This window comes from Hypanus sabinus, chromosome 20 (genome assembly GCF_030144855.1).
Source record: "Hypanus sabinus isolate sHypSab1 chromosome 20, sHypSab1.hap1, whole genome shotgun sequence".
In the NCBI taxonomy this organism is placed as follows: Eukaryota; Metazoa; Chordata; class Chondrichthyes; order Myliobatiformes; family Dasyatidae; genus Hypanus; species Hypanus sabinus.
The window spans coordinates 61,583,124-61,603,915 of record NC_082725.1 but is presented as its reverse complement, the minus strand read 5'-3'; the positions used below and the strand labels follow the sequence as shown (position 1 = coordinate 61,603,915).

The 20,792-nt window shown below is 39.5% G+C and overlaps 2 protein-coding genes across 5 annotated transcripts in view; both read right to left on the bottom strand.

Moving 5' to 3' along the window:
- The window catches only part of tmem108 (transmembrane protein 108), a 118,024-nt gene extending 114,038 nt beyond the window's left edge, over nucleotides 1–3,986 (bottom strand). For both annotated transcript variants that reach the window (XM_059945610.1, XM_059945611.1), the window contains exons 1-2: nucleotides 3,226–3,986; nucleotides 2,709–2,786 (exon numbers count right to left, since the gene is read on the bottom strand). The gene's annotated coding sequence lies outside the window, so the exon portion shown is untranslated. The remainder of the gene's footprint in view (nucleotides 1–2,708; nucleotides 2,787–3,225) is intronic.
- Nucleotides 3,987–4,679: 693 nt separating this feature from the next.
- Nucleotides 4,680–20,792, bottom strand: part of LOC132378580 (tRNA selenocysteine 1-associated protein 1-like) — a 46,357-nt gene continuing 30,244 nt past the window's right edge. For 2 of the 3 annotated variants that reach the window (XM_059945612.1, XM_059945613.1), the window contains 4 exons: nucleotides 20,297–20,416; nucleotides 13,171–13,366; nucleotides 13,034–13,085; nucleotides 4,680–9,311 (listed from right to left, as the gene is read on the bottom strand). In XM_059945612.1, the coding sequence (XP_059801595.1) occupies nucleotides 9,175–9,311; nucleotides 13,034–13,085; nucleotides 13,171–13,366; nucleotides 20,297–20,416 (505 nt within the window). In that variant the 3' untranslated portion in view covers nucleotides 4,680–9,174. Of the gene's footprint in view, nucleotides 9,312–13,033; nucleotides 13,086–13,170; nucleotides 13,367–20,296; nucleotides 20,417–20,523; nucleotides 20,573–20,792 lie in introns of all 3 variants that reach the window. The other variant, XM_059945614.1, reaches the window with a different exon arrangement.

The following is a 20,792-nucleotide window of genomic DNA, read 5'->3' as shown; positions in this document are numbered from 1 at the left end:
AATGCCTACTTATACCTAATCCTGTTTCTTTTGTTAGACAGCCAATCTACCCACATCTATAAGTGATGTCCTACACCATGAGTTTTATTTTCTACATTATCCTTCATGTTTTTTCAATGTCTTCTAGAAGTCTAAGTTCCCTTTATTCGTGGCATATTTTTCTTAATGTGAACTCCAATAAAACCTTTCACAAAATCACTTTGACTTTGCCTGATTTACTTTGAATTTTTCTAAGTAGTCTTTAATCAGCTTCTAACATTTTTTCCATGATAGATGTTGAGTTAATTGCCCTGTAGTTTCCTGCTTTCTGTCTCACTTTTTGAATGAATAAACTTCCACTCATGCTGTGAAGCATTACACAGGGAATTATGTCAGTCTGTATGTGCCTGCCACAGTCATCGTGCCAGGCACGCAAGGGTGACTACCTAAATTCCTTGAGGGATAGATAGGGAGCACCCACCAAATTGGTATGACTGAGTTTCATTGTGGTTAGGGTCAGTTTCAATTGCATAACATTGACAAAAAAAGACACTGTATGATTGAATTACATATTTTTTGATTAGTTGGTAAACTACATGTATTTAATTGTTAATTTAGATTTAGAGTCCTAGAGTCACAGAAATGTATAACAAAGAGATGGGCCTGTTGACCAACCACATCCATGTTGAATTGTTTGCCCATTGACAATGATCCTATTTCTCTGCATTACGACTGTATTTTCTATGCCTTGCCTATTTAGAACAGTACAGCCATTCGGCCCACAATGTTATGGCAAACCAGCTAAAGAGCAAATCAAAAACACCAAACACAAATTCCTCCTACCTACACCATGTCCATATCCCTCTATCTTCCTTACATCTATATGCCTATCCAAATGTTCCTTAAAAGCCTCTAACGTACTTGCCTCTATCACAATACCAGGTAGTGCATTCCAGGCATCCATGGCTTACTCCCCACATTCCCTTTGAACCTACCCCCTCTCACCTTCAATGCATGTCCTCTGGTATTAGACATTTCTACCCTGGGAAACTGATACTCTCTGCCCACTCTATCTATGCCTCTCATAATTTTGTAAACCTCTATCAGATCTCCCCTCTGCCTCCAGCACTTCACAAAAATGTCTGTCTAAATGTCTCTTAAATATGCTCATATATATTTCAGTCTCAGTGAAATATCTATTGTTTACTCTTTTCTATAGATGCTGCCTGGCCTGCAGAGTTCCTCCAGCAGTTTGTGTGTGCTGTTTGGATTTCTAGCATCTGGGGATCTTCTTGTCTTCATATATATTTAATTGTTTATACCATCTTTAGATATTTTAATTTGTTTCAATAATTTCCTATTTTCAGTTTTAGGAGCATTTTTTTTAAAGTCTGGATGAATAACAACAGCTTGTCAGAGATTTGTGGGTGAAGGTGAGGAACTTGCCACGTCAAAAAGGAAGACCTTCCCCGTACAGGAACCAGCTTCAGGGGCTTAGTTGTCACCACAGATAGATGGATGTTAGGGGAGCAGTGAGAATGGGTAGCTCAGTACTCACTGAGGGGAAAGATCCCTTGGGCAATCGTGGCATATGAGTCAGATGGAAGGACAAGAACAGCCTGCTTATCAATATATCTCCACATCCAAGGCACACACCATTCTGATGGACAAACATTGCCCTTCAAGCCACAGTCCTGGAACTCCCAACCTTATGAAACTGCTTTCCTCATATAGATCATGCCAAATCAGGAGGGTGGTCCAACATTCCCCACATTCCGCAGTGAAAGCTGGGCTTACTCTCACCATGCATAGAAAGAATCATACAGGATAGTGTTAGAAACAGCCACTAAACCCATGACCCTGAGCAAGATCTTCTTACTTGTATCGAGGTCATATTGCAAGTATTAAAACATACAATTTATACATCCTGTAATTTTAGAATAGAATTCTAGAGGGGTTCCACCATTGATTATTTCTAATGAGTTATGTTGTCTGATTGGGAGCTGGCATGGTCTTTCCCTAAGATTCTGTCTTACCATTCCACTGCATAGAATTTGCTCTGCTAATGGAGTTTGTTTATAGATCACATCTTAGAATTACCACATCTGACTGCGTGAACATATTTTCCATAAGAACACCAACTTGTAAAATGATCCCTATTGTGACTGATCAACCTTTATCTAGATGTTGCGAATTGGATTGCGAAATTAATAGCAACAGAGAAGGCTTGATTAACAAGATTTCTAATTGCTGGGCAGCAATTTTGGGAGGGGAAGTGGTGGAGATGTGAGGGTGAGGGAAGCAGATGGAACATTATCTTTTACCTCCACATATTTTATTGAAAATTTAATATGCAATCAGAATCATCCTGAAACAAGCAATGTATAAGCACAAAAGGCAAGTTAGGAATGAGACAAAGAAATAAAATTAACTGAGCAAAGAGAATAATAACATTTTATTTTGAGGCTGAATTGAATTATTTCTGGCCTGTTTCATTCAATGTGCTTTAACAGGTAATCAGTACTCAGCCATTGCAATGTTTTCCTAAGCCTGTGTCAACTGCTGTATTGTAATAAACCACATGAAAAGGAGTCAAGCAAGATTATGCAGATTTGAGGAAAACCACACTATTAATATCCAAGTGTGTACATCCCATTTATTACTCTCTTCACACCACAAATCATTTCTGGAGCCAAGGAAAATTAATAAATTAGAAAATGAAGTTGTACCTTGATGAGGTTGCGTAAAATTCCTGAAATGAATTTACATCTTCAATGTTTCGGCTTCTCTTTCTTCCCATTAACATACTGCAATGGATGAAAGTTGAAGCATAAATAATGACTGTTATCACACAACACATCATGTTCCTCCACCAGCGCCGATGCTAAACGTATTTATGGATTCACATTGGCAGCACAGGAGAAATGACAAGGAAATGACAGATCCTTGCCTGGAGATGCTCTGCTTAAAATAACCTGATGACAGGACAAAGTATAATAGATCATCACAAAAGCTAATTATTTCCTGACACATTTTATGGTCCAACATCTTTTTTTTTGTGAAATATAAGCCATAAAGGACCAGCCTCAGAATGAAAGACAGACTAGTATAAAGACTCTGTTTCTACCCCTATGGAATAAATGACTTGTGGGCTATTAACAAGCAGTCTGTGGTGGATTAAATTTTAAAGTAAGCAATGCCCAAGGATTATTAAATGTTATTTAATATAAGGATGTAAAAGCTTACCTCTCTGGAGCTGCACAATCTTCCTCTGATTCTCTATGAAGAAAGCTTTAGCCTATAATGGTGCTGCTCCAGATAATTCTGCACCAGGCAGGCCAATGGCACATGTTGCCCAGCACCAGTCACATGACCGCCGTGGCCAATCTCCATAATCTTTTCCGCAGTGCTGAGTGGAACTCTCCAGGGGAATGCTTTAAACGGGTCTGGCTTGTTGGAGGCAGACACAATAGGGAGAAGCCACAGTCTGACCCTTTTACCTCCTCAAGCTAACTTCCCCCGGGAAAACAATCTCAGCGCGTTCGTGGTGTAGCCGGGTTGCTCACCTGAGTAAGGCTCGGATGGAGTTGTAGCTGACAAGATGGAGAGAGACGTGTTCAGCCTCAGAATGCAAATGAGCACTCGCTGTCGCAGCACTTGCTGTCTCAGGTTATAGTTGGTTGGTGTAAAAAACAACGAAGATCGGAGCGAACGTTGTTGCAAATCTTTTACCCACTGCACATCAGGAGTGTATAACTATGTTTGGAAGAGTGCTTTAAACACATTTTATGAGTGTATAGCAACATTCTTAATGTGGCAATGCTTTTGGGGTTGTCGTATCTCTGCTGATTGTGTCCCCCCCACGTAAACATCACAAGCTGACACATTTGAGGAATGCGCAGGATACCACTGCTGTATTCCACGCTGGCAAGGCATTTTTCAGCATGATGCACTTAATTGGCTATACAGTGTTATAAAAATGATAATTAACCGTTGTACTGCAGATGAAATAAATAGAAACACATATATAGTTTTGTATAGGTATTTAATGGTGTGTGTCAAACACATTTTTCAACAAGGGTGATGATCACTCATTATGACTCCATTAATGGCTTGTTCAAAAACAAGTCAACCAATTGAAAAATCAAAATCAGGTGTCACTTCTACTATTTAAGTTCAGAACAATTTCAGGTCCTCTTTTGTTGAGATTATTTGCAAATTACAGTACCACATCTTCAAACATCATGTGAGAAAGCCTTCAAGCTCCTTGCTCCATTCCTGAGACCTTGCAATCTTTCCCAGTGTTCTTGAATGTACTTTGAAGGTTGTTTCAGATCATAACAATTCAATTTCTCTTCCCCCATCCAAAACCTCTTGTGCTTCCTAGTTACTTAAAGCAGTTTCAGTTCATAAATTCTGTAATAAGTCCAGTCCTCTAATAAATGTCTTTACTTTCTCTGAACGTAAGGGAACAACTCCAGTTTCTCCAATCTCCCACATCTTTCTAAATCTCTCCAATACCTTGACATCATGAGCTGCCCAGGACTATATAAAATATAGTAGTAGAGACCAAACCAGAGTTTTATAAAGATTCTGTAGAACTTGTTTATTTTAGTGTTCTATTTATTACCAAAGATTCCATACTCATATTGTAGTATCATCAGTGTAACTGTGAACAAAGTCACCAGAGAGACACTGAAGCTAGTCAATATAAAAGCATTTATTCAGCATTCTGGACACTCATGGAAGAAGAGGCATGCCCAGCTCAATATTACACAACATTTTATATACTAAAGATCAAAGGTAACAGCAGGACAAATCTACAGTTACGATGCATCTACAATGCTTCCTTTGAATTACATACAGTTTTCAAACATCTCCCTCTTCACACTCACACTCCAGATGCCCAAAATGAATGTTAATCCCCACTGATTTTAGGTCACATTCATTCATATGCAGCATCTGAAGTCTAAGTGGAGTATTTCTTTGTTGTTGACCTCAGCTTGCAGCTCCAGGAAACCCATTGTTCTGAGCTGTGTTTTAAATTCAATCTGCAATCAAATCTGAAGAATGGCTGCTGTTGAAATTAGTATTTGCTATATACCCTAACTCCAGAATATGTCCTAACATCCTGACACCATCCAAAATTTCTATATATAAACCTCTTTGGTTTTAATTGAATACAAGACCATATCATTTACATAGAAAACCTATAGCACAACACAAGCCCTTTGGCCCACAGTTGTGCCAAACATGTCATTACCTTAGAAATTAGGTAGGGTTACCCATAGCCCTCTATTTTTCTGAGCTCCATGTACCTATCCAGGAGCCTCTTAAAAGACCCTATTGTATTTATATAATACTGCCTTTTTACATCTTGACCTTATGCAGGAGTAAAATTCAGGATTTTAAATCATCATAGAATACAAAATATTCACTAGTACAGTGTTGGCTAGTCAGGAGCAGTTTAATGTCCAGTAGTGAAAGGGTGACGATGACCTCATCCCATGAGGACCTGTGGCTTCCTTTGTTGAGGTAGGCCCTAAAATACATCATGCTTTTGTCTGTGTAATGTCAAAACAATAGGCTTGCATGAAGCTCAGTGCAGAAATGATTTTAGACAAATTCTGATAACTAGGATTTATACTAATGCACTGTTGAAAAGAAATGACTGGTGAAAGTGAGGGAAATAGCAGGTGTTGCACAGGCTAATAGCCAATTGTAATGATTAAACTGAAATGTGGGCAGTGAAATAATTTCTGTAGGTCTAGTGCTCAAGGTTCAGTTTTGGTTTGGGAAGAGTGCAGAAAAGATTCATAAAGGGACTGAGTTACCAAAAGGTTCACTGGAAAGTAGGAGATTGTGGCATGATTTTATGGAGGTGTATCATTAGTGGTCTGGACACACTGAATGCACAACTTTTCCCCAGCATTGGGGAAATCAAGAAATAAATTTTGAATTTTAAAAGAAACAATTTTGAAGTGAGAGCAGAGAGATTTAATAGGAACTTGAGGAGCAACTTTTTCCACTCAAAAGGTGGTCCATATAAAATGAAAAACAAGTACTAGGCAACATGGGCAAATAGAAATTAGAATAGATGGGCATCTTGGTTAATGTCACAGATCAGCTGGCCAAAGGGCCAGCTTCCATTCTGTATGACTCTATAACTAGGTGCCATGTAGGTACAATTATCCTTGAGTTGCATGAAGGGTTGGTTTCTCAGAGAAACCAGTAAGGAATGTTGATCTAAGGCTTTGGAGAGAGGGTGTTACATAAGATCCAGTTTGGGGAGGTCTATCCATAGGAGGAATGTAGGTCATGGACACAGCTAGTAGCAGCATTGTTGGTAAGGACAATTTATTGCCCATCATTAACTACCACTGCAGTAATGAAGCAGATCAGGTCCCTTGTGGGCTGGCTCTGATGGGGAAGAGGAGGACAGCAGGTTCTTTTCCCTGAAGGGAATGGTGAACCAGATCATTCTTGATTTAAATCACAGGTACAATTATTAAAATCCAGATTTTAAAAATACAGATTTACTTGAATTTCTTGATGTTATGGGAACTTAACCATTATGCTATCACACCAAATGAGTGGATATGATGGATTGCCTGGGCTAAATCACCAAGAATCTGGTCACCTGTCTGGTGAAGATATGTAAACAGCTGCTTCAGGAAGCCAGTCATGTGTTCACTGATATTTGAAGTGGCTGAGTTATTCCCACTGCACAAGTGGTCCACGGCTGCTTCAATCTGATCATGCAACTCCACCCAAGCCCAGCAGGCTTGGGAATGAGATTCGAGAGGGCTTCCAAATTGGTGACCTAAACTTAGAAGAAACACTTAACCCTTCTTAACTGAAAGGGGCATTTGACACAATAGCACTTCATTGCTCTAGCTTGGCCATTCACAACCCAAGACACTGAGGAGCAGAGAACCTGAGCTGAGAAATGATTGTATACTTTTACTTTCCTTCAAAACAAGGAGCTTCAGATGAAGTTTAATAAAGTGAGCAGAATATGTTAACTGGTAAAGGCCAATAATTAGCAGTACAGGCAATGAGTTAGAACATTAATCACTTAATGTCTAAGTCACTATCTGAAAGAATGTTTATGTAGAATCATTACATTAAAGGTATTAGATGAAACCCTGCTGTAAAAATCCCAGGGGTACCCAGAGTTCAAACTGCACAAAAAAAACGGTCTTTTACACTAATCCTACCTTAACTGCATTTTTATTCTTCCCAAATTCCCACCAGCTCCCATGATACCACCAAGAACAGTCCAAGTATAATTTACAGTAGTCAACTAGCCCACCAATCGGCACATCATTGGGACTTAGGAAGAGCCCAGAGCACCCAAGGAAGCTATGCAGTTACTGGAAGAACAAATGCTTTACAGACAGAACCAGATGACTGCTTAGCACCTAGACAGCAGGTCTCAGCTGTGCTGGCACAGTGGCAGCTGGATATGGTATCAATGGTTTCTTTAGAGTGCTGCGGAGCTTGTACTAACCCCTGTTGTAATATCAGAATGAGACAAATATAGTATTTCTTTTATGTGCAGCTGATTTGATTTATTTCTCCTCCTGACTCCCCTGCTGGCTAACTAGTAAGCTCACACCACAGCAATCCAAGGTACAGACAAAAGTTGCATATTGAGTTGTGCAAATTGATGTACTACATATTGGTGAGATTTTTCTGTGACACCAGCCAAAGTGGCTGCTCCTGGCTGGTACAGCAGAGAAGAACAAACCAGAGCTATGGGTTGTATGCAGGGAAGGAGAGGGGGAGAAAGAGGAGAAAGGCAAGGAAGTGGAAATAAGGGACAAATGGAAATGTGGTCAGAAAGAAAAAGTGGAGAGCAAGTGAGTGACTAACATGGAAGTGAAGTAGATTGACAAAAGATGAGGGAAGCATAGGGTAGGGGGGGGGGGGAGGTAGATCATGCAAATCAGCATAGGAAGAGGAAGTCTTAGAAATTGCTTCCTTTGGCTGCAGTTGGCATTAAAATTTTTTATACTTGAGGATTACACTCAGCTGAGTTGGTTGTTAATGCAAACAGCACATTGCATTAGGTTTCAATGTACACATGACAAATAAACTTGAATCCTGAAGTTTAATGATTGAGACCATTGACTAAAAGTAAACCAAAGATGTTCCCCCTAACCCCCAAAAGGAGTTTTTAGGATATAGAATCCACTCCCTGTAATTCTGAAGGCAAAGTAACTGTAGCACTTGAAAGGTAACCAGATAAGTAGTTGAAAGTTATACTAGCTGGTTCACTCTCACAGTAGAGAGTCTCCTTCCATAATTTATACAAGTTGCATGGCATCTCAAATTCACTGTTGAAAAAAAAATACAATGAGAATACAAGACTTAATGGACAAATAGCAGTTGAAGGGCTTACAGCAGTAAGGTGATTTTAAGTTTAGTCAAAAATCATTAGCATTAAACCTCTTGTCACTGGTTGCAAGTACTTGTGTTCCACACACTGGAATCTTTAGATATAGGCTATTAACTTCAAGAACTTGATCAGCAGAAGAACATTTAACTTAGCAAAGCACGGGAAGATGCAAGTTACATGGAAAAACATTCCAAGTACAGTAGGGGAGGGAAAATAAAAACAATGTTGCAATAAACATGTGGGAGGAAGCAAATAGGCTTGAGGAAGCTTGGAAGTCTTTTAGCTTATACAGCATAAGCTCAGAGCAAAGATTAGTTATATTTCACAACTCAGCTTTGCTCAATCCATTACATTTAGCCACTAGCTACTGATTGCCCAAGGTAAGGCAGTTCTATGGGAGGGGAATAAACAGTTGGCTTTTCATGCTGAGAACCCTCATCTGATGTAATTGCAGCCCAAAACATCTGCATTTCCCCTCTGTAAATGCTATCCGACTTGCCGAGTTACTCCAGAATTGTATTATTCAAGATTTCCTGCATCTGCAGATTCTTACATTAGAGACAGAAAATGACTTTATTCAGCAAGCTGGTCCAAGATGAAGAGCACTATATGAAATGTAACCAATTCACAGATAAGGCTGAATTTTGCAATACAAAAAAGTCTTCTGAAATATACAGCACATCTAATGCTATTGAGGTCATAACTCAACTAATTCTAAATTAGCATATACTGCCCCCATTTTAAATATAGATATGCAAGAATTATGTTACAAAAGAACATTTTTTCTTAAATCATACTACACTGGGAATCTCTGATGTGATGGAATCCAGGGGCTGCCAGTGACAATTCATTAACGATTCATACAGTTCTTCACTTTGTTCCATGAATTGCTTGTTAACTTCATCAATATCCAACTTTGGATCTGGATCTTTAAAAAGAATATCTAGTTATTCACCATTTAAAAAAAAATCATGCTTACTTATACAATTAAGACAAATATCAATAAATTTAGAAAACAAGATCTCTTCTGCATGCATCAAATCCAGAGATATTAATGAAAACAGCTTGATAGCGTTGCTCTCAAACAGCTCCAGACATCTGGGCTTGATCTAATGTCCAGCATTGGGTGGTGTTTACATGCTCTGAGTTCTTGATGCTCTGGTTAATGCGATTACTCACCTGGGAACCCATGGGTCAAGTAGCACCCTTTTTAAAAAAAAACCATAAGTTATAGAAGCTGATTATCCAATATTTTTGCTTTAGAACCTCAACTTGGATAGTAGTACACAAACTGGCAATCACAACTTGCTATTAAATCAGGTTCTGATGAAAATACTTGCATGTTACTGCAAGATTGATTCCATTCTCAGAGTTATTATCCACTTCTCATAAACCAGTTAGTTGAGTACTATCACTTAAAAGTAGCCTTCAATTAATTGTACCAGTCCACGATTTTTTTATCTATTTATTTAAAGTTCACTGTACTTTAAAGTTCCCAACATAAAAAGTTAAAGTAGAATATCAAATGCAACAGTCAAGTTCTGGGAAAGGAGTGCCATTTATTAGCAAGAAATATTTAAAACAATTATAAATCTCATCTATATTTACTTATTAATTTGCAAGGCTATTTAAAATATACTGATGTCCAGGGTTACACATTATACCAGAGGGATATGAAGGTAGGCAGAGGGGCTGGTATGGCTCTAATGGTAAAGAACAGCATTGAATCAGTAGAAAGATGTGACACAAGAGCAGATGTTGTTGAATCCTTGCAGGTCAGGTTAAGAAACTGCAAGGGTAGAAGGACCTTGATGGCAGTTATATACAGGCATGTAATGAACCAGAGGCAATTAGGGAGCTTAATGGCATTTTTTTTTAATATAAATAAAACCTTAGGAACCAGTGATCACAATACAATTGAATTCAACTTTAAATTTGATAGGGAGATATAATAGCATTTCAGTGGAGTAAGGGAAATTACAGTGGTATGAGAGAGAAGTTGGCCAAAGTAAAATTGGAAGGAGCTGCTTGCTGGCAGGGATGTCAGCAGAGCAGCAATGAAGTGCGTTTCTGAGAAAAATGAGGAAGGTGCAGGACATGTATTCCAAAAATGAATAAACATTCAAATGGTATATAAAAAAGTACAACCACAGCTGACAAGTCAAAGCTATTGTAAAAGCAAAAGGGCATACGACAATGCAAAAATTAGTGGGAAGATAGAGGACTTGGAAGCTTTTAAAAACATACAGAGCCATCAAAAATTAGAAGGGAAAATATGAAAGCAAGCTGACAAATAATATCAAAGTGGATAGAAGTTTTTTTTCCCCCAAGTATGTTAAGAATAAAAGAAATGAGTGGAGATACATATAAGCATCCATTAGTCTTGAGCGACCATGGATTTGCGCCTTGGAAAGTTTCCAGGGTGCAGGCCTGGGCAGGGTTTGTATGGGAGACCAGCAGTTGCCTGTGCTGCAAGTTTCCCCTCTACACCAATGTTGTCCAAGGGAAAGGCAAGGGCCGATACAACTTGGCACCAGTGTCATCGCAATGTGTGGTTAAGTGCCTTGCTCAAAGACACAACACGCTGCCTTAGCCGAGGCTCAAGTTAGCCACCTTCAGATCACTAGACCAACACCTTAACCATGTGCTAACATGTGTGGATGTAGGACCACTAGAAAATGAGGGCAGAGAGATGATAATTGGGGACAAGGAGATGGCTGGTGAACTAAATGAGTATTTTGCATCATTCTTCACTGTGGAAGACACTAGTAGTATGCTTGATGTAGTGTGTGAAGGAAGAGAAGTGGGTGCAGTTACTATTACAAGAGAGAAGATACTCAAAAAGCTGAAAGACCTAAAGGTACAGAAGTCACCCAGACCAGTGGAACTAAGCCCCAGGGTTCTGAAAGAGGTAGCATTAGAGATTGTCGTGGTAGTAAAAATGATCTTTCAAAAATCATTGGACTGACAGCGCCAGAGGACTGGAAAATTGCAAATGTCACTCCACTCGAAGGAGGAAGGCAGTAGAAAGGAAATTAAAGACCATTTAGCCTGACCTCAGTGGTTGGGAAGATGTTAGTCAATTGTTAAGGATGAGATGGAGTGCAAGGACAAGATGGTACAAAGTCAGCATGTTCTTCCAGAAAAAATCCTGCCTGATGAACCCGTTGGAATTCTTTGAGTGTACAGATAGGATAGATAAATGAGATGCACTGGATGCTGCATTTTTGGACTTTCAGAAGGCCTTTGAAAAGGTGCCACACACGAGGCTGCTTAGCAAGTTGAGCCATGGTATTACAGGGAAGTTACTAACATGGAGTGTTGGCTTGTGGCCAAGTGGTTGAGGCATTGGTCTAGTGATCTGAAGTCACTAGTTTGAGCCTCAGCTAAGGCAGCATGTTGTCCTTGAGCAAGGCACTTAACCACACATTGCTCTGCGATGACACCGATGCCAAGCTGCATCAGCCCTTGCCCTTGGACAACATTGGTGGTGTGGAGAGGGGAGACTTGTAGCATAGGCTCCCATACAACCTGTGCCCTGGAAACTTTGCAAGGCACATGTTATTACTAACATGGTTAAAGTATTGGCTAGTTGGCAGGAGGCAGCAAGTGGGAATAAAAGGATCATTTTCTGATTGGTTGACTAGTGGTGTTACACAGGGGTCAGTGCTGGGACTACTTTTTATGTTGTATATAAATGATTTAGATGATGGAATAGATGGCTTTGTTACCAAGTTTGCAGATGATATGAAGATTGGTGGAGGGGCAGATAGTGTTGGGGAAACAGGTAGGATACAGAAGGACTTGGATTAGGAGAACAGGCAAGAGATGAAAAGGGACTTCGGAGTCCTTATGCAGAATGCCCTTAAAGTCAATTTGCATTTCAAGAGGAAATGAATATAAAAGCAAGGATGTAATGCTGAAGCTTTGAAATGCACTGGTGAGGCCCCATCTCGAGTATTGTGAACAGTTTTGAGCCCCACATCTTAGAAAAGATGTGCTGGCAATGGAGAGGGTCCAGAGGAGGCTCACAAGGATGACTCCAGAAATATGTAAAAGGGTTACACAAGGAACATGCAATGGTTATGGGTCTGTACTTGTTGCAATTCAGATGGGGGGGGGGGGATCTCATTGAAGCCTTTTGAATGTTGAGAGTCTAGGACAAGAGGGCATAGCCTCAGGCTAGGAGGGGCACCCTTTCACAGAGAGAAATTTCTTTAGCCAAAGGGTGGTGAATTTGTGGTTTTTTTTTGCTACATGCAGCAGTGGAGGCCAGGTTGTCGGGGGTATTGAAGGCAGAGATTGATAGGTTCTTGATTGGACATGGCATCAAGGGTTTTGGGGAGAAGGCTGGGAACTGGGGTTGAGGAGGAAAATAAAAGGATCACTTATGATTGAATGGCAGAGCAGACATGATAGGCCAGGTGGCCTAATTCAACCCCTTTGTCTTAATGGTCTTACTTGGAACAATAGCAGAGTAATGCAAATGTAATTGTTTGTATCTCTATATCATTTATTCCAGACTGGCTAATGAAAAAAATTCTTTATTCCCAGCATTAATTTTTCCAAATCATTACAATTTCAAAAATGTTGCAAGAACAGGTTGTATGATTAATGAATTCAATTCTAGATCCAAAAAATTGTTCTCACCTTCCACACATTCCTCTTCATTTTCTTCACTTAGTGTAGTATTTTGCTGAAACTAGAATTTAAAAAAACATTTTCCCATAAAAGTGACAGCAAACAATATTTTAACATTGAAGGCTCAAGAATTTAGAATGCTTTACCTCAGACAGCTGTGACATTTCTGTCATGAGTGAAGAAGTTATTCCTGATGTCTCAGTGGCACCATACTGTGGGTACCCATAGCCATAGCTGGCATAGGGATCATAACACCACTGAGAGTAATACTGCTGGTACTGTTGATAGTACTGCGTGTAGTTGTAGCTTGCAGTTGGCTGATATTCAGATTTTGTTTTTGCACTGAAATGATAAAGTTTTCAAATGAAACATTCATATTCCTTGATTATAATGTAGTAAGTGCAAGATGAGACAATTGCTTTCAAATTAAAGCACCCGAGTTTAAAAGTAAGCAATCTCAACTTTTAGGTTTAAGTAAACTACTAGAATCCTAATCATGTAAGTCAAAGCTAAAGCAGTAATCACCAAAGAAACAACACATTCTGGCCATCAGAAACCAGGTATAAATGCATTGAAACTACCTAGCACTATTGTATTTATAGCATACCTGAGCCAGTACCACCACATATTTTGAGGACTACCAGCAATCTCTCCTTCATTACTATAAGCAGCCATCCTTACTCTTCAGTCTATGATGAAACAAGGCCTGGGAAGCTCATTAAATAGCTTTAAAAAAAACTGACCTGCTGTAATCCCTTTTAATGGATATTGAACAATTAATTAACAATTAACAGCTGCAGCTATGAATTACTTGTAAAGAAGACTATTATTCTAAATTGGGAAGCAGGTGAAACATGTTAAAATAGTCAGGCTTCTTTAAAGTGTTGCATGTATAAGATCCCAAAATTAATCAGTAGAGAGGCAAACTTAATTGTTCTTATGTTTTTATTTCCTGTCATGAGTACAATTAATGATATCAAATGCATGAGTGTTATACTGCTACAGCAAATATAATAAGCTTTCACAGTAGTTTTCATCCAATATAAAGGTCATCAGACACAACTAAGCTCATTTGCATTAAAGCCAATTTACAAGATTTGCAATCCACCACAGATCAAATAGAACTATCACTACACAGCTACTGTTGAGTTTCATCCTAACTACCAGTGCTGTTGACATGGATTTGCACATTATCTGTGGGTTTCCCCTGGATGCTCTAGTCTCCTCTTGCATCATAAGATTACGTGAGTTGGCAAGTTGCTCTACTTTACACTTAGTATTGTTTGGTGGTAAGAACTGTGGTTATGACAGAGATTTGGTTGCAATGGAAATAAGCTGATGGATTGGGACTGAAGGGACTTCTATAAGAACTAGCACAGTCTTGAAGGATCAAGTAGACTTCTAACCTATAAAGAAATATGGGAAAGGATTCAACAGAATAAAGACTATTTGCAAGTTATTGCAGCTTGATTTGTAAGTACAGATTAAGGGTGATGATGGTGTGGCTGTAATTCAATTATATTTTCCAATTTATAAATTAAAATAAACATGAATGATAGCAACAATAGTGACCTGACAACCTCTAAATATACATTGATGCACCCAGCACAGCCATGGACATCAAGTCTGGCACAGTGTGAAGGCTATTAGCAACACTGTATCCATGCAACATGCCTCTGCAGTGTGATTAGGGTTGAATATTAGATTTTTGATGCAACTAGGTATTATTCTGTAGTATGTATTCATGCAATAAACATAAACTAGAACTTGGTTTAACTTTAGTTGACAAATGAATCCATGTTGCTTTACCAATACCATTGAAAGATATTTAAAAACAATCACTTTTGTCTGTCTGGATTTTCAAATAATACTTGACCTATCATTTTCATTTATTCAACTTAATTCTACATCCCTTGATGCAACTATTATGTCTATGGTGTGACCCTGGTTTATAAAATAACTAAGATCAAATCTTTAACAAGAAATGACACAGGCTGAGGATATATAGAATCTTGTATGTCGACTGTTAAGAGTAAAAAGACCATGATAGGCGTTGTATACAGGCCTCTCAATAGTAGCCAAGATGTGAGGTACAAGTTACAAAAGGAGACAGAAAAGGTATGTTTTTAAAAAAAAAAGGCAATGTTACACTGGTAATGAGTGAATTTTAATATGCAGGGAGACTGAGAAAATTGGGTTGGTTCTGGATCCCAAGAGCAGCTTGTGGTAGAGACCACTAAGAAAAATGTAACTCTGGATTTGGTGTTGTGCAATGAACCAGATTTGATTAGGAAGCTTAAGATAAGGAACACTTAGGAGGCAGTGATCGTAACATAGAATTCACCTTGCAATTTAAGACAGAGCTAAAATCAGATGTATCAGTATTACAGTTGAATAAAGGTAATTACAGAGGTGTGAGAGAGGAGCTAGTCAAAGTTAACTGAAAGGGGACCTTAGCAGGAATGATAAAACAGCAAAGTCAGGAATTTCTGGGAGTAATTTGGAAGACACAGGATCATTTCATCCCAAAGACAATGAAGCAACCATGACTGACAAGGGAAATCAAAAGCAGTAAAAAGGCAAAAAAGATCAATATTGCAAAAATTACTGAGATGCTAGAGCATTGGAAAGCTCTTAACACCCAACAGAAGGCAACTAATAAAGCAATAAAGGGAGAAAAGATGACTTGCAGCGGACTGAAAAGATTGAGCATGTAGATATTAAGAAAGGATGTGCAGGAGCTTTTGGAAAGCATCAAGTTGGCTAAATCACCGGGATTGGATAAGATGTGCCCCAGGCTACTGTGGGAGGCGAGGGAGGAGATTGCTGAGCCTTTGGCAATGATCTTTGCATCATCAATGGGGACAGGAAAGGTTCTGGAGGAATGGGGGTTGCGGATGTTGTTCCATTATTCAAGAAAGGGAGTAGAGTTAGCCCAGGGAAATTATAGACCAGTGAGTCTTACCTCAGTGGTTGCTAAGTTGAGGAGAAGATCGTGAGAGGCAGGGTGTATGTACATTTGGAGAGGCATGATTAGGAATAGTCAGCATAGTAGGTCGTTCCTTACGAGCCTGATTGAATTTTTTGAGGATGTGACTAAACACATAGATGATGATGATGATAGAGCAATAGATATAGTGTGTATGGATTTCAGCAAGGCATTTGATAAGGTACCCCATGCAAGGCTTATTGAGAAAGTAAGGAGGCATGGGATCCAAGGGGAAATTGCTTTGTGGATCCAGAACTGGCTTGCCCACAGAAGGCAAAGAGTGGTTGTAGATGGGTCATATTCTGCATGGAGGTCGGTGATCAGTGGTGTGCCTGAGGGATCTGTTCTGGGACCCCTACTCTTTGTGATTTTTATAAATGACCTGGATGAAGAAATGGAGGGATTGGTTAGTAAATTTGCTGATGACACAAAGGTTGGAGGTGTTATGGATCGTGTGGAGGGCTGTCAGAGGTTACAGCGTGACATCGATGGTATGCAAAACTGGGCTGAGAAGTGGCAAATGGGAGTTCAACCCAGATAAGTGTGAGGTGGTTCATTTTGGTAGGTCAAATATGATGACAGAATATAGTATTAATGGTAAGACTCTTGGCAGTGTGGAGGATCAGATGGATCTTGGGGTCCAAGTCCATAGGCCACTCAAGGCTGCTGTGCAGGTTGACTCTGTGGTTAAGAAGGCATACTGTGCATTGGCCTTCATCAATCATAGAATTGAATTTAGGAGCCAAGAGGTGATGATGCAGCTGTATAGGACCCTGGTCAGACCCCACTTGGAGTACTGTGCTCAGTTCTGGTCACCTCACTACAGGAAGGATGTGGAAGCCATAGAAAGGGTGCAGAGGAGATTTACAAGGATGTTGCCTGGATTGGGGAGCATGCCTTTATGAGAACAGGTTGAGTGAACTCGGCCTTTTTTCCCTGGAGCGACGGAGGTTGACAGGTGTCTAAGATGATGAGAGGCATTGATCGTGTGGATAGTCAAAAGCTTGTTCCCAAGACTGAACTTGAGAGGGCAGTTTTAAGGTGCTTGGAAATAGGTACAGAAGAGATATCAGGGGTAAGTTTTTTACGCAGAGAATGGTGAGTGCATGGAATGGGCTGCCAGTGGTGGAGGTGGATATGATAGAGGGGTATGGGTAACCCCAAGTAATTTGTCAGGTAAGGACATGTTCATCACAGCATTGTGGGCTGAAGGGCCTGTATTGTGCTGTGGGTTCTCTGTTTCTATGAAATATGAAAGTAAGCTAGCCAATAATATAAAAGAGGATACTTAAAGACTTTTCAGATATATAAAACATAAATGAGAGGCAGATCCTGATAGAAATTGACATTGACACTGGAAAATGACACTACAGAAGTAGTAATGGGAACAAAAAGATGGCAGGTGAACTGAAAAATGATTTTGTATCCGTGTACACTGTGGAAGCCACCACTAACATGCCAGAAATTGAGATAATCAGCGTGCAGAAGTCCGTGTAGGAGAAGGTGCTTGGGAAGTTGAAGGGTACGAGGGTGGATAAGTCACCTGGACTGGATGGACTACACCCAGGGTTCTGAAAGGGTAACTGAAGAGACCGTGGAGGCATTAGTAATGGTCTTGAAAGAATTACTAGATTTTGGAATGGTTCCAGAGGACTGGAAAAATCACAAATGTCAATGTATTCTTTTTTAAAAAAAAACTTCTTTTTAAAGGATGAGGTTTTAGAGTACTTGGAAGCCAATGAGAAAATAGGCCAAAGTCAGCATGGTTTCTTTAAGGGGAAATCATGGACGACAGATCTGTTCAAATTCTTTGAGGAAGTAACAAACAGTCTCTATGATAAAGGAGAATCAGTGGATGTTGCTTACTGAGATTTTTATCAGGCCTTTGCCAAGGTGCTGAACATAAGGGTGCTAAATCACTGCCAGTGACTTGTGGTGTTCCCCAGAAGTTAGAACTGTGTCTACTACTTTTCATGTTGTATGTTAATAATCTAAGATGGCAATTGATTGCTTTGTGGCTAAATTTGTAGATGATTCAAAGATAGATGGAGGGGCAAGTACAGATCCCCGAGTTACGAACATCCGGCTTACGGACAACTTGTACTTGCAAACTGAGGAAGGAGAACGCCATCCACCATTTAAAGTCAGATCGCGATGCCATTGATATTGAGTGTTTAACTTTGTATTTGGCTTAAATTTTTCTTAGTAAGATTCACCCTGACTGCCGCCCCCCCCCCCCCCCCCCCCCATTCCAGCCAGGCTCGAGAACGGAGGCTTCTGAGTTCGATCCAGTGACAGACCGCTCCCGTGCTGGGTTGATGTCGATCCAGTGACTCCCGTACCATCCGTGCCGGGTTGATGTCAGTTTGCAACTAGACCTTGTTTTTAAAAAAAAAAACCCACTGCTTTTTAAATTTTTAAATCCATTTTAAATTCCCATGCGGAATATTGTGGATGATCAAATACCCAAACCCAGCACAGCCCCCGGTGGACCTCGGGAGCCGGCACAGCTTGGGACCCGCTGCCCGCAGTGTTTCTGTTCCATTGACGGGAAGTGATCGCAATTGAAAATAAAGTGGAAATAATAAAGCATTTGGAAAGAGGTGAAACACCTTCGGTCATTGGAAAAGCGTTAGGCTACAGTTGGTCAATGATCGGAACAATTTTAAAGGAGAAAGTGAGAATAATGGAGTATGTAAAAGCCCTGCCCCGATGAAAGCTACAACTATTACTAAGCAACGCAGTGGTTTAGTTACTGGAATACATATGTTTCTTAAGTATTTTATATGCATAGAAAGGTAAAATATACTCTATATACTAAGACAAACGTTTGACTGACGCTAAATAACACCGGATGTACTTGTTCCGACATACGTACAAGTCTGACTTAAAGACGGACTCAGGAACGGAACTCGTACGTAACCCGGGGACTTCCTGTAGTGTTGAGGAAGAAGGGAGTTTGCAGAAGGACTTGGTGAGTTTTAGAGAATGAGCAAAGAAATGGCAGTTGTAGGGAGTGTCCAGTCATGCACTTTTGTAGAAGGAATAAAGGCATTAACTATTTTCCAAATGGGGAAAGAATTTAGAAATCAGAGGTGCAAAGGGACTTGGGAGCCTTTATGCAGGCTTCCCTGAAGGTAAACTTGCAGGTAAGGAAGGCAAAGAGAGGGTCCAGAGGAGGTTTGCAAGAATGATTCTGGTGACAAAAGTGTTCTTGTATGAGTAGTGTTTGATGGCTCTGTATTTGCTGAAGATTAGAAGGATGACAGGGAATTTCATTGAAATTTACAGACTATTGAATGGACCATATAGAGTGGATGTGGAAAATATTTTCCAGCAGTTGGAGAGTCTAAAACCAGAAGGCACAACCTTAGAATGAAAGGACATCCCTTTAGAAGAGAGATGAGTAATTTCTTTAGCCTCAGGGTGGAGAGTGGCTGTGAAGGACAAGTCGTTGAGTGTATTTAAAGCAGAGGTTAATAGCTTCTTGATTAGTAAGGGTGTCATAAGTTACAGGGAGAAGGCAGGATAATGGGTGTGAGAGAGAAAAATAAAACAGATATGACTGACTGATCAGTCTCCATGTGCCAAATGGCCTAATTATGCTCCTGTATCTTAGACTTGGTCTAAAACCATCCAAGCTTCATCTTTATATTCACCAAGCTGAGTGGTATTAGCATCCTCTCTATCAAGTTGTCTTATGCATTCTCCATATAGGGCAGTTATTGACTGAATCAGTACCATAGTGTACATAAATATCACAATGATGAGATACGTTAGAATTGTTGCTTTACAGGATTGAACCTATCAACTGATGAACTGTTATGTAGAAATCTAACAATAAATATTCAGAGATCCAATCTTGTCATTCAGTATCTCATGATGTTAGTCATTCATTGAGCGATGTTATATCAACCCTGCATTAACACTATTACAGATATGCTTGCAACTAAAGGGTGTGTTGTTGACTGGTTTTTAAAATTACCTGCTAGCAGCAGGAATCTGTAAATGTAATTCAACTATCAATGTCTGTTTTTCACATTCTTCTAGCTTCTCTGTTTCAAGGATGACATAAACGAAGTTTCTGACTGGTTTGGGAGATAGCTTCAAACAATCTTTCAGCCAAGTGAAGCTTGAAGCTCAAGATTACCTTGATCACCAGTGATGCATTGGCATTGCTAATAAACTGAGTGCACTTATTGACCAGAATTTGCTTAGTTTCCTCTTCAAACCTGTTACGGTAGTTTTGTTCTTTTATTCTCTTGCTGGTTATTGATACTCACCTTTTTGGCACTGCTATACTTATTCGGATGGGTTTTCCTCCTAAACCTTTGCTGTTTTGACATTCTTCTAAAGCCTTTTTCTGTTCTGCTTCATCAGAAAACCTGACAAATCCAAATCCTCTGGCAAAATAAAAATAAAACAGATTACATTACAGTTTACAAGTGTGTGAACTGGCTTGAATCAACAGGTTTAAATAGTTTGAACCACATAATATTAGAGTCATTACTTTACATCTGAGGTACCATCAGTCCAAGTATTTGGTGTCCTTGTTAATCCTAGCTGGGACAGAAAGAATGTTCTTATTCAATGTGTGGTTTGATTTTCAATAGCCATTGTGGGCTGCTTTATAGAAAATGATAAAATGATCATTTAATAATCATTGTTAATATTGATTTTCACAGTCCTTATTACAAAGACACTAATAAAATTTCACTAATAATAATCTACTGCAAGTACATACATGCTTTAAAACACTATCACACTATAGTTACACTA